This window comes from Abrus precatorius, unplaced genomic scaffold, assembly GCF_003935025.1.
Source record: "Abrus precatorius isolate BTA unplaced genomic scaffold, Abrus_2018 Scaffold2, whole genome shotgun sequence".
Lineage (NCBI taxonomy): Eukaryota > Viridiplantae > Streptophyta > Magnoliopsida > Fabales > Fabaceae > Abrus > Abrus precatorius.
Genome location: NW_020874362.1, coordinates 1927512 through 1953100, shown reverse-complemented (window position 1 = coordinate 1953100; position 25589 = coordinate 1927512). Strand labels below are relative to the sequence as shown.

Sequence of the window (25589 nt, the reverse complement as noted above, 5' to 3'; positions counted from 1 at the left end):
GCCAAAGACGGTGCCGTTGGAACTCAGTTCCTGGATTTTAAATTATAGTTAACTTCTAATAAGCTAAATGTTACTTAACCTTTCATAAGTTAACTTTAGAAGCTACAAACTCTATTTATTCTTTTTATTCATCAAATAATTCTATTAACTTATTACCTAAAAAATAAATAAGTTACAAGTTTATAAATAAATTATAAGTTTGTGTTGTCAAAACCATTTATAATTATATTATTGTAATTTATACAGTTATAAAGAAATTATATTAAACTAATTATGAGATACGCAAAATAATACTTTTATTTATAATTATAAATTATGATGTAGTGAATATATATAATAATTGTCATATTGTTAACTAATGTCTAGAAAAAAGTAAGATTTTTAATATTTCATGTGAGAGGTATGTAATATATAAAAGGACTAATAATTAATTAAAGGATTAATTTAGAAATAGATAAATAGAAATATGGTTGATAGAGTTAGCATTTAAAGGAGATTATTCCATTTTTAAATAAAATAAGGTATTTTTTTTATAGAGTTTAGTTTTTTCTTTTTTTCTTGTTAAGAAAGTACAAGAAATAGAAAGATAAATCTTAAGAAAAAAAATAATATTTTTCCTTTCTCATGGAGAAAATGAAAAATGTTAAAATTGCTCTTCTTTTGTAATAAGCAGAATAAAGCAGTTCTTCATTATATTATTATGTAGTTTATAAAAATAGTTCTTCATCGTATTATGAAAATGGTTTTTCTTTTATTATGAAACCTAAAAAAATTATAAAGTTTAAATAAGTTTTTACTATTTATAAAAATGGTTTTTCTTTTATTGTGAAACCTAAAAAAATTATAAAGTTTAAATAAGTTTTCACTATTTATAAAAATTGTTTTATTTAAAAATTAGTCTTTAAAATGTATTTTTTTCAAATTTAATCTTTAATAAATTAAATAAATAAAAATTCAAGTGTTATTATTAACTTTCATCTACTAAATATTGAGTTAACTAACATAATTTTAAGTGAACATTGTGAGATATTAAATATATAATACACCCTTACTTAATCAGGACACATTATTTAAAAATAATTTTTAAAAAACTTAAATAAATTTTAATTTTATGGAATTTTTTGTATTTAAAATTATTTCTTATAAAGATTTTGTTATAATTTTAGTCTTTAATAAACTGAATAGAATATTAATCCTTGTCATAAAAGTCAATAAAAGTATATAAGAGACATAATTTATAAAAGAAATTTTTAATTGTTTACTTGTTAGGACAATAATATATTAAGTAATTTGATAAAACAACTTAAAACTGATTAAACATTGATTAAAGATAGAGACTTAGTATTTACTCACTTAATTTGTTAAGTGTTAAGTTCTGATAAAAAAAAATTAGAGACTATTTTCAAACATAATAATTCTTTTGAGATCAAATATTTATTTATTTATTTATAAATAATTTTAAATGGCATGTGCTAAGTAGGATAAAATTTCAATATGTGGCATTATTAACTAAAATTTTGTTAATCAATTTAACACTTAACAATAAAAGTTAATGTCAAAATATTAATTTTTTATTCTATTGACAACTAAATTCTAACAATTTTTTCTAACATTTTTAAAATATTAAATTATAAAAATAATAATTTTATAAAAAATATTATTTCATATCAACTGACTTGCACATGTAACATTATTTTTTGTCATGGTAAACTTTTTTTTCCTCATTTTCTATTATTATACATGTCAAGAAGAAGAAAACACAAGCTTCATTTTTTCTTTAGCTAATCTTTTTTTAAAAAAAATATATATTTATTAGATGAACCAATTTAAGGCCCATCCATTATGGACAATAAACGAAGGCTCCTAAAATGACCAAGAAACAGAAAAATAGTACACTAAGATAAGCACCAATAACTTTTCTTATAACATCTAAAAATTTTGTCCAAAGTATGAATCTGATCAAATCGTAGTGGCTATGACATTTTTATTAATCCATCATAAATAAAACACATAAATCCATAATAATCAAAATATAAATTGAAAATATAAATAAATTAATCAAAATACAAATCCAATCCAAAGTTATACTAACTGTCAATCATACAACGAAAATTGCATACACTTTATAAGGACCCATTGACTATTTTACAATATAAAAATTAGTTAATAATTCTATAAATTAAAGCATAATTTATTCTATATAAATTAATAATTTCGGAGGCATTTGAAAAGTTTGCCAATAGCTTATAAAAATAATTATTGATTTATATAGGCTTTTTTTAATATTTTTAATAAATTTATTAAATTTTTTAATTTATTTTAATAATTTTTATAATCAAACTTATGACATAAGCTTCATCTAAAATTTTTTTTAAAATAAATATTATATTAAACTATGTATCAAATCTATCATTATAAAGTTTCCAATAAGTCACATTTAGACACAATTCGATACTAAGATAAAATAGAATAATTTAACTCTGATTTAAATAAGTAAATTGTGAAATAAACTTAAATTTGAGCAAGTTGCAAGTAACATTTTTTCTATAATTTAAATAATTTTTTATTAAACATATAATTTTAAATAAAATTCAATTAAAATCGCAAAAAATTTGAATAGTTTTAAAAAAATTTACATGTATATAAATTTAAACCGATAAAAATTAATAAATTTTAAAATTTTATACATATGAAACCTTTTACGATCAAGATTTATTTTTAAATATTAAAAGCATTTATAAGATTTATATCTAATTTTTATTATTGGAATCCATTTTAAACACAAAAGTTATTTATTTTAAATTGCTTTCAATTTTATAAATTTAAATTGATAAAAGTTAATAAATTTTAAAATTTTATACATATGAAGCCTTTTGCGATTAAGATTTATTTTTAAATATTAAAAAAATTTATAAGATATTTATATCTAATTTTTATTATTGGAATCCATTTTAAACACAAAAATCATTTATTTTAAATTGTTTTCAATTATTATAGAATATGTGTGGTTTGAACTAGGGTGTCCATTGAATTGGATAAACCAACAAATCTGAGGATCTAAACTAATCCAAATCAAAAGAACGATTCAAACTAACACTTAGTGAGTCCGATCCGATTCAAATCAATCAAACTCGACATGGTTTAGTTTGTATAACGGGTTTGTATTGTACCAACTAGTAGACTTGATGACATACCTGATTAAATCGTTGACTTAAAAAAAAACACACTCTCATATGTACTGAAGTACATTATGACTTCTCTTTCAGTGCCTTAGACTTGTTTTAATTTTTATTTTTTAAATTGAGACTAGTTTTGAATTTGTGTATTTATGTTGGAATGTTATATAATTGTGTTGAACTTATGTGTCAAAAATTATTTGAATAAAAAATAATTATATTTTTTTCTTATACTTTTTTTTTGTTTTAGGTTATTTAATCGGACAATATGATAATTCAAACCGAACTAACTCGTTTGTATTTGATTCATATTAATTTAGATTTTTAAATTTTCTTACACAAATTTAAACCAAATCAAACTAATTTATTTTAATCGGTTCGAATTAATTTTACTCCCAAATTCAAACCACACCGGCCAGAGACACCTCTAGTTTGAACAGTTAGCAATCCAACATCAAGTTCAGCGAGTAACGTCAATTTCCTCTTTTAATTGATGAAGAGCACTTGTCCCCGGTCTTCTTTTCCATGCTTTGCAATCTTGGATAATTTCCCGTTAAAATTTTTACATTCATTCTTGCATTTCACCATCTAATGACTCATCTTTTATCTTCTTATATTTTATCAACTTTGTTAAATTTAAAAAATAAAATAAAGGATATAGATTTATAACTGTATGTAAGGTTGATTACATGAGATCCATATATTCTTGATTTGCCTCATGTTGTAGTAGCAATACAATTTCATTTCTATTTGTGAAACTCGTTACTACGTTTCTATAATGTAAGAAAGAAAAAGTGCATTATAATTTGAGTATGCGATTTTTTTTATGTAATTTCTAAATCATAAAATGACATGGCACAATAGAAGCCGTTGAGTGTTGACTGAGTATATCACATATGCATTAATAATGGTAGAATGCAGTAATCAAGTGGGTAGTAAGAATCCATCATGTACCGAAAGAATTGAATAAAAGAAGGCATCAAGCGCGTGACAATCATAAACTTACGTAAAACTTCCTTTCTTTGCAGTATCCGTCGCTGAAATGCCCACCCAAGATTTTGACATATTAATTGATATTATTCGGATTCTTATCTTTTTTATGCACGAGTATAAAGTATCTTAAGTGTGTTTCAAATAACTATTATTTGTTTTATAATTATTTAAAAATATTAATAAATATTTAACCTCTCTCTCTCTCTCTCTCTCTCTATATATATATATATATATATATATATATATATATGATAATAAGTGTAAAATAATTAATAAAAAATACATTAAATATTTTTTATTAAAAATAATTTTTATCAATCTAATAATTAATTTTTTTTTATAAAATAAATAAATCTTATAAATTTTGTTTGCTTTAAAAATTAATCAATATATTAGCAAAAAATAATAATTAATCAATACTTCATTGCTTAAATTTATTTATTTTCTTGTATGATATATTAGTTAAATATAAATAAACAAAAAATGATTTTGGCTCTCATATCAATAATTATTAAAAAATTATTATATTAAACATGATATGGTATAAACTTCATACAATTAGCATGTTCTTTTTTACCATCCTCCGACAAGGTAGACATGAGTTTTTCAGCGAACACGTTAAGAACTAAACCAATAAATTATTCTTGAAGCTATTTTTCAATTACATGAATCCCAAAATCTAAATTTTTACCGTTCAAACAAATAAACGATAGTATTAGCATGAGTAATTTTCATGCTTACACGGTAAAACAAAATTAAATAAATGAAAACTAAGCTTTCTTGAAAAAATCAGCATACTAATATCCTTAATTATTTCAAAAGAAAGTGTTAGGATTTTTATTTTTTTTATGAATAATTAAAACAACATCATCATATTTTTATTAGTATATGCATTATATGCAATTATGCAGTGTGCAATTGTTTTTCTCTTTTTTCCTATTTTAGTTAGTTATATTCATATTCTAATTTTAGAATATTAGGTTATTATGCTTTCAAAATTCTCTCGAGGGACCTATGATTGTTATATATAAATTGTCATGTAATTTTTTATTTATTTTTTTGGATATATATTCGCATTTCTTTAGCAAAATGATACTAGAGTTTCGAAAGGAGCTTTGGTTGTCAAATTAGTAGAATTTTTGTCTTTTTTTTTTATTTTTTATTCAAGTGTTATATTTGCGATTGTTCTTATGGTAGCCAAAAGCTCGCACTCAAAATTTTCTTAAATATTCAACTAATCTCTATTTTCTCCATGACAATGAGAATCCAACACAAGTTGTAGTCTCACCTCCACTGACTGAACCAAACTACCATGCATGGGCACAAGCTATGAAGGTTGCATTGTCTAAATACAACATGAAATTTGTGAATGGAAGCATTTTTTTTTCCTCTTTAATTACCTTCTAAACCATTATATATATATGGAGCCTATGAGTGATACAACACAAAATGGTTTTGACTTAGCTCCATCGTTCTATATCTAATTTGATACTACAATTCATTATCTAGATTGATTTTGCTTCAGAAGCATGGAAGGATCTTAAAGAATAGTTCTTTCAAGGTGACACTTTTAGAAGTTTAGACTTCAACAGGATATATACAAAAATGAGTCAAGGTACTTTATTAATTATTGAATACTTCACACAAATGAAATAATGCCATGGATGAGTTAGAAAATTTTAAACCTATTTCCACTTGTAAAAGTTCGCTTTCATGTTCGTGTGATGCATGCAAATCCCTCAAGACCTATAGAGACCAAGATTATGTGATCAGATTTTTTCAAGGTTTGAATGAGCGGTATTCTCTTTCAGATCTCGAATCATCTTGTTAAACCTACTTCCAAACATTAATTGAGTCTTCTCTGTAGTTATTCAATAGGAAAGACAAATGAATTATGGGTCAATAGTTGATGTCAATTCTAATGATTCTAAGGTATTTATTATTGTTGCTCAAGATCAGCCCTCTACCCAAAGTCTACTAGGAAAGGTGATTTTGGTAGAGGAAGATGCAGATTTGGATTAGGAAGAGGACAAAACTATTCAAATTGTCTCTGCATTTACTACGGCAGAAACAACCACATTGTTGATATATGTTACTACAAGCATAGTTTTCCCTTAATAACAAACCTAGAAGTGTTCGAGCAACCAATATTGCAACTAACTTCGAGAATACTACAAATAATACTGACTTATTAAATCAAAATAATCACTATAATTCAGGTGTAACTTTCACTCCAAGTTAGTACTAAGGCATTCTTGCCTTTCTTCAGCATTTTGGTAAAGATTCTACATCCTCCATTCATTCTTCAAGTTATGTGCAAACTTCAGCGGCTACAAATGTAACTTTATCCTCCACAAGTAAAACATCCTAACAGTGGCTTCTTGATACAAAAGCTACTGATCGCTTCACTTATGATTTGGCCAATTTTTCTTCTTTCATTAATATCCAGCTTATTTCAATAACTTCCCCAAATGACATTACATTTTATGTGTCCATATATGGTACACTACATTGGATAGAGTCATTGCTCTGCTAAGTGTGTTGTATGTTTCTTAATTTCAAGGTCAACAATTGATAAGAGAATTTCCTTGGTGACCTTTAAATTTGACTAGTTTGTATACCTTTCTATTACAACCTAATAAATTAATAACATGTATTTAAATAAAATCATTTCATATAGCTGTTAATTATATATGAGTAGCCAGTAAGCCACCATCTCACACGAGTTGCCCAACACCACAACTCAGATCCTCACCCGTTTGCCACCATGACAATGAACCCAGTATGTCATCACCTCACACATAATACCATTTTCAAGTGCATTTCTACCAGTATCAATCATACCTTTAAAATTGTCTTGAAGGACAATATGTCGTCAAGATCTAAAGGAGAATTCCATGACTTTAAGGCTTTTTTTATTATGAGATTGAAACATTCATTTTTGCTTAAATATGGCATAAAGATAGTCATTGTCAGCTGTTGGAATTAATCCTCAGGTGTCCACACAATTGTACGGTCAAACATATTACTCCTTGTGTTGCCAGTGTCGCTCTTGAACACCAATGTGTGGTTGTCATTTACGTCGTCCTCCAACGAACCAGTTGCTACACCACATAACTACATACTTCCACCATAACAAACTTTCCCCCACCATCGCCCTTCACTAACCACCAACTGAAACATCAAAATACATGACTCACATGAACTAGTGACCATACTAACAACACGTCCATCAAGGTCGAGGGAGGCTCACAAGTTTTGCAATGATGGCATGATGATGTGGAATAGAGCCCACAATGACTTAAAGGTCGTAATGCGATAGTCTTTAAAGGCAAGATTGCAACAATTTGTGGCATAGGGGAATTTGGTTAATGCTAACCATGGAAAGTATCAGACATAAAGATAAAAGCTTTGGTGTGTGGGAGTACAGATCTTTGAATGGGCTAGTGCAGTAATTTCTAGTTTAAGTGCCTACGATAAATCAAGAAGGTAACCTAAACACTTCCATTTATCAAGGTACCAGAGCAATGCCTAATTGATAAATGATCTTTGCTATCTTGAAATGTATTATGACAAATGTCTCATTTAATAAAATTCTACCAAAAGGACAATTGGCATAGCTGAACAAGTTGGGAGAGTATTCATTTTAAGCACAAAATCTCAGAAGACACACAATGTTAACGGTTCTGATTTTGTTTGCTTAGCTTGCAATTTTGCATATAGTGAAGCTATCCCATGGAATCATATATTGGAACATTTATCTAATACCAATTTACAAACTATGTCAAAGTGTTTTCCTTTTATACCATATTATAATGTAAAACCTTGTGATGCCTACCAAGAAAAAATATCAAGCAAATTTACTCAAATAAGGAGGAGGTAAAAGCTTTTCTGGAGGTGAAAATGGAGGAAGAAGGGGGAAGGAAAAAACGAGGTGGCAATGCCTGATACCCTAATTACCACGTATCACAATCTGCACAAGTATCACTACATATGAGATGATACTCCTATGGCCGCTGCAAAGTCGAGAGTTATTCAAATAGAGACACATGACATTCCTTTTTTTTTTTTTTTCAACAGTACCCAGTTTTTTTAAAATATAATTAATTCTTGCTCTTTTTGCTGATATTTATGCATACATGTGTGACAAGACGTGGTAAAAAAGTTCCAAATAGAGAAATAATTTTCAAGAAAGTCTAATTTAATAAAATATTTTTTAAGTAAAAAAACCCATTTTCTATTTTCTCTCTATTTATTTTCTGAATAAAAAAATTCCAAAATGCATATGATAAAAAAAATTTAATAATACTTTTAATAAGAATAAAATACTCCCAAAAAAAATCTCTTTTACCAATTTTTTTTTTTCAAAATCATAATCACTTTACAATTTCAAGGTAAATGTAATTTGTTTCTTCCAATTTTACTCTTCAGATAATTATTATTTGAAACTCATTTTCTATCTCTTCTCTCAATCCATTTACTGTATAAAAAATTTCTCAAATAGATATAATAGAAAATCTCACAATATTTTTAATAAAAACAAGATAATTAAATATTTTGATTAGTTTTTGTGTCACCACCTTAAACAACTATTTAATAATTAAATATATTTCTTAGTTCTTCTATCGTATAATTAAATGACTATTTTTCAGATATCATAGAAATAAGCTTTTATTAAATACTGAAAACTTCAATATCATTTAATGCATTGATAATATTAAATGTTATTATTATATTAAAATTTACTACATGTAATTTATTATCATATACAATGTTATACTAGTTAAAATAATTATTATTCATCTAATCTATAAATCACCAATTTACCTTACAAAGGTTAAGTCTTGTTAACAGTGCATTTGTAACTAATTAGAAAGAGTAAAACTATGCACTTTTTTTTATTTATTTTTTTCATTATTTTTAATAGTGTCTCTTTTTAATTATTTAAAAATATATAATTAATGAGATTGCTCGTGCAAATTTCACAAGATAAATAAATCATTATTGCTACAAGTATTTTTAAACTGAATTATAAATTTATAATATATAATTATTTTTATTGGTATTGATAAATTAATTAATTAATTATTTTTATAAAAGTATTGAAATAAAATATAACTTCAATAAAAAAAAAACTTCTTCATACTAGTTAAATCTTTAAAAAAGTATTTATTAAAAATTATTATATATTTATTATGGTTTTTAATCCGTTCCTAACATTATTCATAAAAAAATTATTCAAAATATTTAATAAATATTAACTGCATAATTAATAATTAATAAGAAATAGAAAGACGATATGGTAGAGAAAAGTAAGACTTGCCACAAGGCGGGGAGAAGTGTAGAACGATGACTTTATTTGTACACACGCACTGAATAATCGCAAGAGTACAATATTTCACAAAAAAGCTTTTAGAACAAAAGAAGATTAACCCATAAACCCGGGAAAATAAAAAGTGAATAATAAAACATTTAAACAAAGAGCGTCACCATTCATTGCAGTCTTCAACCTGGCGTCAATCAAGCTTCAAAGCAACTCAATATTTAACACAAAGAACCTCTGTCACTGAGTTCTACTGTTTTCACTTTCTCTCTCTTTCATTTAGAGAGAGAGGGAGGGGGAGAGAATGAAGTTCTCAGCGTTGCAGCAGAGCTACCTTAACCGCCGTAGCAACAGCTCCAGAGGACCGTCCACGTTGGACTCCTCCGGCGAAGACTCCGGCAATTCGCCGACCTCAACTTTCTGGCTTCTACTCCATGCTGTGTTCTGCCTCATCAGCCTACTCCTTGGTTTCCGCTTCTCTCGCCTCGTCTTCTTGTTCCTCTTCTCAGCTTCCTCCACCAACCTCTACCCCATTCCGTTCCGCGGCGGCGAAATCTCCCGTCCACTCATCGTGTATTCCTCCCTTGCCGCGAATCCGATCAAGAACCTCGAGAATCCAGCGAACAGAACTGCCGTAGCCGGTGATTCAACCGGCAGCCGCGTGGTCGTGGGGCGCCAATGGATCCCGATTCGACCGTGGCCGCATCCGAAACCGGAGGAGGTGATAAAGGCTCACAGGATAATTGAGAGAGTTCAAAAAGAGCAGAGAGCGCTGTTCGGAGTGAAGAACCGTAGGACAGTGATTGCAGTCACCCCGACCTACGATCGAACGTTCCAGAAGCTTCATTTGACCGGCGTTATGCACTCGCTGATGCTTGTGCCATATGATGTGGTGTGGATCGTGGTGGAGGCCGGAAGAGTCACCAATGAAACTGCTTCCATTGTTGCCAAGTCAGGGCTCAGAACCATCCACGTTGGATTCATTCACCGGATGCCGATTTCGTGGGACGCTAGGCATAAATTGGAGACTCGGATGCGGCTTCATGCTTTGAGGTCAGCATTTTTGTTTTCCTTCGTGTTTATCGTTTTTTCAATTTCGGAAGTCCTGTTTTCCCGCCAATTGGCGCATAAGAAATAATTACTATACTTCAAACCAAATCCAAGCAATTACAATACCGTGTTCGTTAGTACTTCATTAGAGTAACTTGTTCATTATGCAAGGTACAGTGAAAAATATTTGGTGTGTGTTTTCCCCTTATCATTTGCAACCTGGTCAACATTCTTGCATGGTTTGAAGATTTAGTTTGTTGTTGTGAAGTAAAATGTTTTGCTAATTTAACATGTGGCGGATGTGGAACAGAATTGTGAGACAAGAGAAACTGGATGGAATTGTGATGTTTGCAGATGATAGCAATATGCATAGCATGGAGCTGTTTGATGAAATTCAAAGTGTGAAATGGATGGGTGCAGTTTCAGTTGGAATTCTTGTTCATTCGGCTCACAGGGATGAATCGTCATCCTTACACTTTGAGGAGGAGGACCCACCCATGCCTGTGCAGGGTCCTGCTTGTAATGTTACCAATAATTTGGTTGGGTGGCATACCTTTAATTCGTTACAATACAAAGGAAGAAATGCAGTTTACATAGATGACCTGGCTCCCGTGCTTCCCAGAAAGTTAGAATGGGCTGGGTTTGTGTTGAATTCCAGGTTGCTTTGGAAGGATCTTGACGACAAGCCTGACTGGATTAAAGATTTTGAAGCATTGGATGGGGATGGTGAAGTAGAGAGTCCATTGTCTCTGCTCAGAGACACTTATGTGGTAGAACCACTTGGGAGTTGTGGACGCCATGTTATGCTTTGGTGGCTGCGGGTTGAAGCTCGCTCAGACAGCAAATTTCCTGCTCAGTGAGTCCCTTTCTCTTGACTTATAAAATAGTGCTCACTTATGTCTTACTATTAAAGTTACCCTTAGAATATATTTCTTGACAAGTACAAAAAAAGCACAAAAGCTTTTCTGATTCCCTTGGTCATACATGTGCATTTTTTTTATTATCATTGTGGAAAACCTCATGGAATATCGTGGAAAACATGTATCTGTGGCACAGATGAAAGCTAGAAGCCTGGTGCCGCAAATGCCAATGTTTGAAAATTGGAGTGCTTAGCAGTTTATAATATATTTGAGAGATTTGGTTGTTCTTAGTACTATTGTAAACCAGGATATACATGTTGTTTCTGTAATTATAATTAACATGGTATCATTATTTCCATTGACTACTGGTTACCACGGGTTCTTCGATTGCCAGGATGGTTCATAGTTTTCCTGTTTAAGTAGTTCTTTTGAAGCACTAACTAATATAATATAGGTTAGACTGAACCATACAGGACCTTGCGGATAGAGAATTACTGCTTGGGCTGAATTATGGTGGACATATGATATTATTACATTTTCTGATCATCTAGTGATACAGTCTTGCTGATTGGAAAAAACTCACACCCACCCCACAATCTCTTTCCCTTTTACCTCAAGATAAATATTTTTGTTCTTTCCTTTACTAGCTCTAAATTGCAAAGAATGAGGATTCATTTGAGTCCTTTATATTACATCTTAAATCAATATCACTGACTTAACAGTAAATTAATTGTAACTATCCTTTAACAGAATTGTAGATCGGTTATGTAGACACATCTCACAAACCTTTCATCATTACCGTACAGTTATTTCTATTTCACCTTTTTTTTCCTATCCATTAATGGCCCATGAAGCTTTTGTATTTGAGAGAGAGCATTTTTTGAGCAATGACCATTTTTTAATTGGAGTTTTAGCTTACCATCAATTCATCATAAACTAAAGACAGAAATGGAGCACTTCAATCAGATTGCTTGTCTATGACTTATGGATGTTTGGTTTGGGTATGAACGTTGGGCTTAGGATCTCTGCATGATTATTTGTGTTGTGTCACAGAGAGCAGCCTGATATCATCTATTGTAAAATTCTTGTGCTAATTGAATACAAATAAAAAGTGAACAGCAAGTGATTTTTGTGATGTTTTGAGAGAAGGATCTTGGATCCTACTACCAGAACTTGTGCTTGCCAGTGCATTGCCTGAGAAATGTCTAGCAACCCTTGAATTCAAGGAGCATATATATAACTCTGTTAATGAGTTTCGTGACCTTGCTTTTTGTTACTTGATTTCTTTGATTATTGTTTCTTCTGGCTTCCAAAGTCCCTACCAGCCACTTTAACTCAGAAACTGAAGTCATATTTCAAACGCGTGAGTGTGGAATCTCTTTCTTTCTTACATTGTTTCTACAAGCTAATTCCCTCCGCAACTGAAGTCATTTCTAAAATTTTGTGACTTCTTTTTATTTTTTTCTCTTACCTTAAACTTTCTCTGAAAGTCATGAAATTTATTTCGTTAAGATGCTAATGCTGAACATCATTCCATCTTTAAAGCATCTTATTTTCAGGGCTCATAGCAGTCAGATTTCTGTGCTTGTAAATGGTTTTTGTCATCCAGCAAATATAACACGGTTTTATATCTTCTCAGAACATTAAGCATAATATTTATTAACACGTTTTCTGAGCATATGAGCATATCCCTTACCATATAATGTAATTTCATGCAGATGGACAATTGACCGTCCTCTAGACATCACGGTTCCGGCAAAACGCACTCCATGGCCAGATGCACCTCCTGTGCTCTCAATCAATGGAAAAGTGCTAATTGGCACACAAGAACAAACGAGCAAACATTCTACAAAGGGTAAAACATCTAGATCCAGACACACTCAAAGTAAAAGAAAGTATGACACCGAAAATAGGTGAGCAAGTCTAAACACGTTCTGTACAAATCTGAGATGTTAATAAGTGCATTTTAGAAATATACTGCCTTGTGTATACGAGACTGCCGGTCCTCGTTGACAATAATCTGAATTGAACAAATGAAGCTCATATTCTTAATGGATCCATACATTGGGATAACTTCTAAGGTGGACAGCATATGTGCATTCCAGTCTGATTTCACCCTTTTTTTTTTTACATTGATTTTTTTCTCATTTTTGTTGGGGGTTGATATATATATATATATATTCCGTTGCCAGAAAGACAATGTCAATTTTTTTCTGCAGCATTTGCTTCATTGGAGGAAGCTTGCATAATTTTTCTTCAATGTAATACAAATTCACAATAGCAATATAATATGCATGCATTTGTCCTTTCTTTCTTTCTTTTTTTTCTTTTCATCTCTTTTTTTACTCCTCTTGTTTTGCCCCTACGGGTAGATTTCATTACTTCGAACAAAAAAATTCCGATGTTCATGAATCATGATCTACACAGCAGCCTTACATAGTCACATAGTATCCATGAAATTGAAAACAAATGTCAAGTGGAATAATTATTCTGTTCCTTGCGTTGGTTTATCAACTAGGCATCCAAACACCTTTTTAATGTAAGATTTCGTTTTATAGGTCATTTCATACAACTGGGAATCAGGATGCGATTGATCATTCTGTATTCAAAATAACAACATTTAATTTATTTTTTTAACATATTCTATTTCCTTAATATAATCACAATTACTATCCCTTGACAATTTCAATTTATTTTTAACTTATCCTCGTCTGACAATCAATTAAATACTAATGCGAAACTTTATGGAATAATATATATATATATATATATATATATATATACACATACATATCATGAAACATTATTAGTATTTAAAGTATCAAAGAAAACATCATAGTCAATTTATTGAATATTTAATAAAAAAAACATTGTAAATTTTTTTTCTTTACAAATAAATTATGTTTTCTCTTTTTAACGTAAGCTTTAAAAAAAAAAAAAACAAGATTCTTTTTTTAACATGTTATATTTGTTAAATATAATCACAATCATTATCCCTTTTCAATTTCAATTTGTTTTTAACTTATCCTTGTCTTACAATCAATTAATAATAATGCAAAACTTTATAGAATAATAATTATGTAAATATGTGAAACAATTATAAAAAATATATTAGTATTCAATGTATCAAAGAAAATATCATAATCAATTTGTCGAATTTTAAATCTAAAACATTTTTAACCTTTTTCCTTACAAATAAATTATATATTTTCTTTTCAACATAAGTTATTAAAAAAACTAAATTCAAACATTATAAATGAAAAGGCTGATCTTCTTTGTTTTTCTAATGATGAATATTTATATTAGTTAAATCAAATATGATTTCTTTCCACGTTAATATCATCTCCCAAACTGTGATTTAGAAATGGCCATTCTACTTTCTTTTAATTTCATGTATATTTTATATAATTATCATTATCTCTATATATCAAGCTTTACATTAATCAAACTTTCGTTTAACACCATAGCACATGACATGAAGATTCTAGGTTGTTTAGCATGGCAGCAGATACAAAAAGGTCATTATATGCTGGCCTGACCACAATTTTTCCTTTTTATGCAGTTTGAAGTTCAAGTTCCCATGACTCATTGAACTATTTTTTAAGGGTTAGAATGAAATAGTTCCTATTTCTGTGTTTAGGGAGCTGATTTCTATAATTCAAAATTAAACTGGGATATTGTAATAATGAGATGGTAGGTTTTTTATTTTAAAAAATTATACTTAAATAAGAAACATTTTAAATAATCATAATTCTTGCAGTCAATTAAATGCTGAAGATCTTGATTGGTTATTCAGTAAGTTTAGGAATAATTTATGTTTTTTTTTTATCTTATTTGAATTTTATATTTAAAAATATATTTTAATATAAATGTATTTGTAAGCAATTATCTAGAAATAACATTTAGATATTACTAAGCAGTAGTCTATGATGGCAGGGCATGTAGGAAAGGATGTAACAGACTTATCTTTGTTTTTATCTGGCCAAAAATTTTGATAGGATTTTATTTTCATATACTCAAATCAACATGATCAAAACTCGACAATATTTAGAATAAGATTGGGTAAATCCAATTCATTGACTACATATAATGAGATTAACATTATTTTTAGTTAACATGAAGTATAAAATTAAAATGATAATATATTTTATAATATATAGTTTAAAATAAATAATATCAATATAAATATAATGTAATATAAAATTTTATTTATTAAGTCTTGAACTATTATTATTATTATTATTATTTAAAAATATAAAATTTAAAAGAATAAAAGACATTAAGTTGAATTGAAACAATTCAAAATATAACTTAAATTCACCCTTAAAATATACTGAGTTTAAGTTTTAAAATTTAAACATGTCAATTTAAACACTCTTACTCTAAATAATGAATAAATAATAATTTTATTTGTTAAAGCTTATGTTCAAATACATTAAATATTCTAAAAAGAAATATATTTGTATGCTTTTAAATAAATAAAAAAAGCATACTTTAAATTCTTTAATCAATATCAACTTTTATAACATTTATAAGGACATTTTCAACAGAATGTGTAACGACTTTTTTAAAATTATCAATTAATGCTTTTCAAGAATATGCATTAGAAACTAATTAACGTGGATAGCTTAATAGTACAATTGCTTAATGAAGCAACCATTACTTAATAAGATATTACGAGAGCTAACAAAAAAATTTAAAAATAAAATAAGCACTAGTAATATATAAAAATATGAAATAATTTATTAAATTCATTCAATATAATTTTTCAGAGTTACAGAATCGGACTTGAAAGTTACTTAAATAATAATAAAAAAAGTATATTATTACAAGAGCAATATAAGATTAATAAAATAAAACTTAAATAATTTAAAAGAATTTTACCTTTGGAAATGTTTCAATGAAATAAATAACAGAATTATTCCAGTGATGTTGGGGTTGAAGCTAGGCGGCACTGTTTTCAAAGACTATTGTAAAACGGATTCAGTGAACGAAGCCAGTACTGGAAATTGAAGGTTCAAGGTAAGGGTTTTGCCGTTACAAATATTTAAATGATATTGTTCCAAATAAAATATTTCAATTATTTAATATAAAGATAAGGGGAGGCATGCCCATGAATGACTGACTAGCCAAGTGCTTGCAAGTTGTGATCCAATTCCATGCCACCCTTTGTCAGATGCAACTTGATTTCAGCAAAGCTAAAAAGGCTTCTATTTTCTTCTATTAAAGCCGTAAATTCCTAAGTGGACATCTAAAAGGTATACTAAAGGCTTTCTTATTTCCTCTTCAAGCTTGAGGTGGATTCACTCCCAAGTAAACCAAATCCTTCTTCTCGAAGAAATCTGTTAACTTCTGCCATAGAATATACATAGTCTGTTATTTGCAACACATAAAACTCGTATAATGTTCACGTGTATCATTTCAACAATAATTTTAAAAGTAACATCAAATGATAAGAGATAAAATTAAATTAAAAAATTATAATTGATTAGTTTTGTAAAAGTTATAAAACATAATAATATTTTTTAAAATAAGATATTTTGAAACAAAAATAATATTAATAATAACATATATTATTATGCTATTCCATGCGTTATGTTTTGAATGAACTAACATAATACTTCGAAGGTGATTTCTATAATTAAATATTCCAATTATTTATCATCCACTGAGAGGCCACGTGGTGTGGCAGTTCTCTTTAATTACGTTACTTTTCCCTGGGAAATGATTTCACCACTTGCCCAAAGTTATTTATTTTTATCAATCTTCTTCGAATATTAAACAATATTCTTTCCTCTATATAAACTCACATACTCCCATTCCTCTCTTCACCAACGTTGTTTTCTTCCAAACTGAACTTGTTCAATCCTAACCATGGCATTCATGCCCATAATAACATTCACCTGGCTCTTCTTTTCCTTCACCATGTCATTGGCAATGGACATGTCCATCATCAACCACACTCACGAAGAGAAGGTGATGGCCTTGTACGAAGAGTGGTTGGTGAAACACCAAAAAATATATAATGGGTTAGGCGAGAAGGATAAAAGGTTTCGAGTTTTTAAGAATAACTTGGAATTTATAGAAGAACACAATGCTCAAAATCACACATATAAACTTGGTTTGAACAAGTTTGCTGATATGACTAACGAAGAATATCGTGTCATGAATTTGGGCACCAGAAGTGATGCTAAGAGAAGGGTCATGAAAACCAAGATCACCGGTCACCGATATACTTACAATGCAGGTGATAGGTTGCCGAAGCACGTAGATTGGCGGTTGAAAGGTGCAATCACTCCTATCAAAGATCAAGGAAATTGTGGTAAGTTTGTTTCTTATTATATTTCTTCCGTTTTTGTTTTTGCTAAGGTTACTGGGTAAGTTACTTCTCCGACAAGGACTTGTTCTAAATTTAACATAACAGCTTTTCTCTAATAAACATTGTTTGTTAATACAACGAGACACGTTTGGCTATAAGATTGGATTTTTTAACTATTTTGAAAGTAAAATACTTCAATTTTTAAAATTTTACTGGATTTTTTAAATACAAATAACTCATTTGATTGCATTCATTTGCTTTTAAAATTTAGATAGAATATAAACAATTAAAAAAAAATAAAAAATAATGAGACTGAAAAGGGAGATGTATAATTAGATTTAAAAAATCTAAATTGAAAATATAACAAAATAGTAAAAAGTGGCATGTGTTATTTAAAAAAAAGTATATATTAAAATACAATAAAAGAACAATATTTTAGTATATTGTGCACGGATGAATGAATTTTTTTATGTTTATATTCTAAATATTTCATAAAAATTAATAAATAATAAATTTATATTAAAAATTATAGTATTTAACATTATTATATTAAATATATTAAATTCAATGATAGATTTCATTTTTAGTAAAAATTATTACATTTAAGATTTTACCTTTAATAGTTAGAAATACATTTAAAAAATTGATATTTTAATTGACTTGATATAATATTTGACGAGTGTTTGAGAATTCTTTTGAAAGACTAAAAAAATATATTTAATTATTTACAGTGTCATGACATTGGAATTTACTTTTTTTGAACATTTTTCAATTAAAAATTGGCAGATTATGGTGATAGATTTGATTTGATTAAAATAGAGTTGAATTTTTATGTTAAAATTGGATGGATAGATTCTATTTATTTATTTCCATCTATTAATGTAACAGGAAGTTGTTGGGCGTTCTCAACTGTGGCGACAGTTGAAGCAATAAACAAGATAGTCACGGGAAAGCTGTTGTCATTATCAGAACAAGAACTTCTAGACTGTGACAGAACTTACAATAAAGGGTGCAACGGGGGTCTCATGGACTACGCTTTCCAATTTATCATCGAAAATGGTGGAATAGACACAGACAAAGATTATCCATACTACGGTGTTGATGGCATTTGTAATACAACAAAGGTGAGTATACTAATATTTCAAAATGAAAATATTAAAAAAAATTAAGCTTACCTTGTATTTTAAATTTAATAATTGATTTTGTTTCTAATGATTTGAGGGTTTGTATAACTACAGAAAAATGCAAGGATTGTGAAAATTGATGGGTATGAAGATGTTCCACCCTATGACGAGAAAGCTCTAAAGAAAGCTGTAGCTCATCAACCCGTGAGCGTGGCTATTGAAGCCTCTGGAAGGGCTTTACAGCTCTATAAATCGGTGAGTTTTTCACGTAATGAGTTCTACATTAATTTTGATTTGAGATTAGTTATTGCACCATATCCCATAACTTATATTTTTTGTTTTCTTCAGGGTATATTTACCGGTAAATGTGGGAAAGACTTGGATCATGGCGTGGTTGTTATTGGATATGGCTCTGAAAATGGTGTGGATTATTGGTTAGTGAGGAATTCATGGGGCAGTGACTGGGGTGAAGATGGTTACTTCAAGATACAGCGAAACATGATGAATACCTCCGCGGGTAAGTGTGGAATTGCAATGGAGGCTTCCTACCCAGTCAAAAATGAACAAAATTCTGCAGTTCCTAATTCAGTTTATGAAAGCCATGAGGTGTATGTTAGCAGTGCTTGAAATAGCTCCATCATTACATTGGAACAAGAAAGTGGAACAAGAGCTAAAATTGCAACAAATTGATGTTTCTATTATCTTAGATATGGTTATTAGATGTGCCTGTTGGACTATTTTTGTATATAAATTTCTTCACGTGAAAACTGAAGCTGAATTCAATTTGCGCAAGTCTTCACTCATTGTTTTTCTATTTGAATGTTTGATCGGAAATCCTTAATGATATCAATATGCTAGTTTTATGTCTGATATAGATTTTGTCTGTTTTGCCAATACCTTTCACCTCTGTTCTTCAATACAGTTCACTATTAATTCTTTTAATCAGCACCTCATGGTCCATGCTAGATACCAAAAGCACTTTGAAGTTGGAAAAATCATGGCTCTGCCTTCTAATTGCTTATTCGCTGTTTAAAAATTAAAAATGTTAACCTCAATTATTAGAGTTGAACTTAAAGAATCAATAGTAATATTTCATTATAAATATATATTTATTGTATTTTATAACTTCAATGAAATGAATTTTTTTAATAAAAAATTATATTTTTAAACTCAGTTTAAGGTTAACAAAATCATTTAAAAGTTCAGCCGAAATATAGGGAAGATGTAAGCTTTTAGCCCTTACATGTTGCACTTATAAGTTGCTACCTTTTAAAAAAATTTTACCGTTGAGGTCCTCTTCCCTCATAGTACTGAGAGCATATTTGTCTTCATGTCAAGCGTGTCTTTAAACTCCGTTCCACACAAAGTTATAAATGTTCGAAGAAAAGAATACACCTCATAATTTGTGTAAAAAGAAAAATTATTTTTAGCCAAACAGATTCTAAATGTATAATGTATAAAGGTTTTGCTAATAAACGTCGTAGAAAGTACAACAAAAAACCGAAGACTAATCATTAACAAAGAAGATGTAATACTGCAAAAAAAGACTGAATTAAAAAATGTGGTGTGATGGTAATAGAGTATATTGTCATCAAACGTTGCTGTAGCTGTCTGGCAAAAGCAATCACGAATAAGAAATCTGTACAAAGAGTGTATTGAGTGGCACACAGGTGAATTAAGTGTATTGATTGGAATTTTGGATCAAACGCTGGTCCCATGCGCAGAGAGTTAGTTGCTGACAGACGCAGCCAGTAAATGATACATATCGTTACAAGCTTAAAGAGAGTGGAACCAGATACAAGAAAAGGAAGATTCAGTGTCATGTCGATTGCAGCAACGACATTTTGTGTCAGTGATGTGTGTGTGATCTACATGGAGTCACGGACAACTTGATAATCTCCAGCAATGAAGGGTACTTGTGGGATAACTATGCACTGCCTTGGCAAAGATGCTAAAGTTGAATTGCGTTGGATTTGAGATTACGAGTTACCTTTTGTTGGTGATTTCGTCTTGTAGCTTATCACCTGTGCACAAACCCTTTGTACATAGGTACATTGACGACACGAGTGTGTGTTTATTTTTAAACAGCTTTTTAAAAGTATTTTTAGGGCGGGGGGGGGAACTGAAAATATCGGCTCCAAGCAAATGATGTGTTTGCTTTAGCTCGAAGCCTCCGTATGAACTTGAAATCATTGGCTCAACTAGGTAAAGGGGTTCCCCATTCCGTGAAAAATGTACTCTCCTTATGCATGGGGTTCGAACTTCCCATTTGATTTGTTGTCCGTTCGTAATTATGGAGGAGAGTTGATGCCTGTAGTTGACCTTTTTTTTCCTAATGTAAGGTGCCATACGGGGAATCAAACCTGTCCCCTGTTCTCACCAGAATAACAACACCTATGAGCTTTTGGGATATTTGGGCTTTTTAGTTACACAAAGATAAACGATTGACCAATAAGAACTGAAAATTTCGAACCCAGCACACTCTTCCTCTGAGCCAATGTGCATGGTGTCTGGCCGAAAGAAAATGTCAATGTGCACAGTGCTTTGTTTTAAGAGAGATTGAAGGAACTGGTAATTTTGAACCCTAGCACAATCTCACCATATTACGTAGGTTTATTGCTAGAAAATGGAGTTCCTACAATTGACATTGGTTAAAAGTTTAAATGAGAGAGAGAGATCGATAACCGCATTGCAAATAATGAAGAGAATTTCATTCTACACAAACTATCTAAAATTCTCCTTATTTGACAATGAAATAAGAATTCAGGAATAAGAGGCATTGTCCATTATATAGGAATACAAAATAGAGGGAAAGGAATTAAGGAAAAGAAAGAGCCCTCAGAACCACCCCCAATATTTCCCTAAAAAGCTGATTTACTAGAGAGCATAAAATCATCCAACACGTCCAAAGTCTAAACAATTGGTCAACTGGGAACTGAACATCCAGTTACCCAGACTGTATCTCAAAGAAACATTCTTCAGACGCCATCACATACTCAGATTGCACCAGCTGTCAAAAGACAGCGTGGATCTGTGACCTAAATGAAGCAAATAAAGTTCATTATGCCTTGAAAATTTCAATCCTCCGAAAGGCTTGTGCTGCTTTCTGTTGGTGCTCTCTTTCCATCGTAACGCTAAAAGTAAAATAAACAAAACCAAAGTTTTATCAATAGCAACAATGAAGTAATCATGTTAAAAGCGCCTATTTATGTACAAAAAGCCATGCAACATCTATGACAACAATTTTGCATTAAGGAAAATTTAAATTTACCTGCTTTCCAAATGAGAACGGTACATATTTGTATTTAATCATGTGAGATAACTGTCTCCTCATAGTAAGCGTGAATAGGACCACCCAGTAGAAGAGGAGTATTGGCCAGAACACTGGAACATCAAACGCACCGAAGAAAGTCATCACAAATGCAATGCAAAATGCCTTTGTAATCGAGTACCTGTCCACAAATAAAACTTAAGCAGGTTCAGTAGGAGCAACATCTGCATATCAAAATCCTAACGGTGAAAGCATGAAGATATACCATCTTTCCTATTTCAACAGTGAACTTCTACAACTCACAAGCACAAAACCCAAAGAGAAGAACATTCAAATAGCACTTTTAATGTTCTAAAATGACAAACAGGTTTGAATACAACATTTTCAAAGTAGCAAAGTAAGCACAAAAGGAAAGAAACGTTGACAACAAGCATAAAAACCTCGTACGAAAAACATAATTGTCACAAAAACATACTTTCCATCAAGACATCTTTTCAGAACTCATTATTGTCACAGAAACAATGTAAAGCTAATTTGAAGTGTGTCATTTTGAACAATTGATAATTTCTGGGAATGAAAATCCAGATTTTTGTCAGTATAGAACTGACAGATCAAATCTAATCGCCCATGTCACATAGCTATCCTTATAGTTTCATACATAATTACAACCTCTTTCAGATTCTTTTACAGAACATATAACATTGCAAATAACACAACATCCGTAGCCTAACAAATAACAAGTCCAACAGAACACAATATTAATGTTTCCCATATTATGCTCTGAAACTAAAACTAACAGATTATGTAGTACTTGTATACAGAATTCCAAAGAATTTGAAAGGCACGGGAATTCAATCACATCTATTTATTTTCATTTAATTTGCAAAATTCTTTCTTTGGATGATTATTGGCACTGAATTACCCCAAAAGATGCGATGTGAGAGATCACGAGGAGCGGTTCAGTGTTATTGACCTGAGCTGACTTGGTTAGGATCACGTGAAGCTCTTCAGCTAGAGACAAAAACAAACACGAAACCTATGTTGTGCTATAATTTCCAAAAGAATAATACTCCATGAAATTAGGGTTTGAATTTGGGCTCTCTGGTAACCGTGGATTATCAGAATCGCCAGGTCAAAGTAAAGCCGAAGAAGATCCATTTGGGGATCGATGAAGCAATTACTAACCTAGAAACTCAATTGGAGCAACACGAATCAGAATTGAAAAATTGAAAAAGGAGAAGAAAAGAGAAGGTACCAGAACTTGAACTCTGGGAGGCGGCGAACGAAGGGGCGAAACTCATCGGAAGTGGTGGTGGGGAGAGTGGGGCCCTCGGAATCGAGAATCTCAGGGTCCACCTGAGGGGAAAGGAACCCTATAAGAAGGTTAAGGATGTAAATGCCGAGGCCGTAAGATACGATGTAGAAGCCTTGCACGAAGTACACACGCAGCGCGTACATAAGCGCCACCACCACGAACCCCAACCACCGCCGTCCCACGTGCGGCGTCGCTTTGTCTAGTAGGTGCTGGTACTGCTGCGACAGCGCGAACTTCCACCGCGATATCGCCGCCGTCGGTGATACTCCGTCCGTGTCCATCGGTGGGACCCACTCGCGGCCTCGAACACAGAAACAGAATCTCTCGGTCTGCTCGTTTAAACAATTTTTCGGTTTTATTTATTGCGCTCTGCGCTCGGTTTTTATTGCGAACCCGATTAAACCCATTTCTTGGTCTCGGTCCTGTGCACCAAGTCTTCAAAATATAGTTTAAATATGTAAAATTAGTTATTTTTTATTAAGAAATTTAATTTTTATATTAGAGATATACGAGTATAATAATGTTTTGTTTTATAATAAAAATTACTATTTTTAGATACTTAAACTTAATATTAAGGTTGGATTTAACAAAACTAAAAAACTTAGTTTAGATATACTTTTTATTTATTTATAGCATCTTAATTGTTCAAAGTCAGTGTTAATCTAATTTTTAAAAACATAATTACTTTTTTTTATATCATTTGGAATAAGCAACTTAATTTTAAAAAGTAGGAACCCTGGAGAGAAAATGAAAGTTACTAGAAATAAGCAAATCAAAATCACACATAATTAAAGTAAAATTGAAAAGATAATTAAATCTAAGATCAAAGTTGTAGCAATAACATGAAAGTTTTAAAGTATGACTTTATCATACATAAAAAAATAAAAATGATTAAGACAATAATTCCAATTTAAGGATGCATGAAGCGGAAATAAGTATATTGCAAAAAAGAAAATAGAAGGAAGAATTAATGAAAAAATAAGTTTTCTTTATTTATTTTACAAAAAAAGTATTTTCTTCTGCTAAAGCTTCAAGACATACACTTCATCTTCTCTGTCCCTTTCTCAAGTTTTCGTGAAGCTTTGTTAACTTTAATAATTCAATGTCTACTTTTTTTGTCACAAAAAGATATTTCTCCTTATCTACTTCTTTCTTCGTCACTTCTTTTTTTGTGACGAAGAGATACATCTCCTTGTTAATTTACACTGTCCTCTATATATTTTTTATTTTTGGTTAATTTATTTAGTTTTTTTTATTCGTTTGTTAACTAAAAAAAATCGTGAACAAGAGTAAGCTATACGTGTTTTTAAATGAATTTGTATACACACTCCTATCCCTTTTTTGTATTGTTCCTTAAGTATATTATAATATAAGAAAAATAACAATCTTTCAGGAATTTGACGGATAATATTAAAAAATAAATAAATTATACGCTGTTTTATAATACATAGAACAATTATAATTATTAAATTTATATTGATATACGATAATTGACAACTGAGATTATATATAATATCATCCTACTTATAACAAATTGTGTTAACTTGACTAAAAATATAATTAAGCCTGTATTATTTAATATTTATCGTTTTGTATAATTGACAACTGAGAATTCAGTTTGTTACTATAGTTTAGAATATATGTTTTTCTTTGTTTAAAAATGTAGCTAGGCAGTTATTATATATCATTTAGTTACCTTCAAGTTAGGAAAGCCAATTTTTATCTTTTGATTCTGAATTTGGAGTTAAAGGCCGTTGGACAATATTTCCTCGTAGTTAAGAGCCTTTTTGTTTTAAAATAAATAAAATCAAATTTAAACGGTTAAATATAACTATAATGTGTGTTAAAATTAATCTTAAAATAATATGTTTTACTGTGTGACACGAAACATGATCACATAGGCACCAAATTTGTCATTGGCCAGCAAAATTTTTATCGCCATATAAAGGAATTAGAGTACCAATAGAAGAGAGAGATATATGATAGAGATGGAAAGAATTATAAATGAATACTAAGTATATTGAATGAATATTGTATATAAGATACAAAGAAAAGAAATATATATAAAGAGAGAATAAGCATAGTAACTAAAATTAACGGAAGATGATTATGTAACTGTATGTACATAAAAGAGAGAAACTTAAGTGATAGAGTTCTC

General features: G+C 30.0%; 3 protein-coding genes across 3 annotated transcripts; 2 read left to right on the top strand and 1 right to left on the bottom strand.

The window, feature by feature from the left end:
• Positions 1 to 9796: 9796 nt before the first annotated feature.
• On the top strand, positions 9797 to 13319 carry LOC113858169 (probable beta-1,4-xylosyltransferase IRX14). Its single transcript, XM_027490668.1, has 3 exons — positions 9797 to 10545; positions 10853 to 11398; positions 13121 to 13319. The coding sequence occupies exons 1-3, from the start codon at positions 9797 to 9799 to the stop codon at positions 13317 to 13319; spliced, it is 1494 nt and encodes a 497-aa protein (XP_027346469.1).
• A 3913-nt stretch (positions 13320 to 17232) lies between these two features.
• Positions 17233 to 19642, top strand: LOC113857450 (cysteine proteinase COT44-like). Its single transcript, XM_027489368.1, has 4 exons — positions 17233 to 17724; positions 18610 to 18845; positions 18960 to 19100; positions 19194 to 19642. The coding sequence occupies exons 1-4, from the start codon at positions 17277 to 17279 to the stop codon at positions 19470 to 19472; spliced, it is 1104 nt and encodes a 367-aa protein (XP_027345169.1). The 5' UTR covers positions 17233 to 17276; the 3' UTR covers positions 19473 to 19642.
• A 1857-nt stretch (positions 19643 to 21499) lies between these two features.
• On the bottom strand, positions 21500 to 23855 carry LOC113857451 (protein RER1A-like). Its single transcript, XM_027489369.1, has 3 exons — positions 23372 to 23855; positions 22117 to 22297; positions 21500 to 21979 (listed from the first exon to the last, which is right to left on the bottom strand). The coding sequence occupies exons 1-3, from the start codon at positions 23710 to 23712 to the stop codon at positions 21923 to 21925; spliced, it is 579 nt and encodes a 192-aa protein (XP_027345170.1). The 5' UTR covers positions 23713 to 23855; the 3' UTR covers positions 21500 to 21922.
• Positions 23856 to 25589: the final 1734 nt, after the last annotated feature.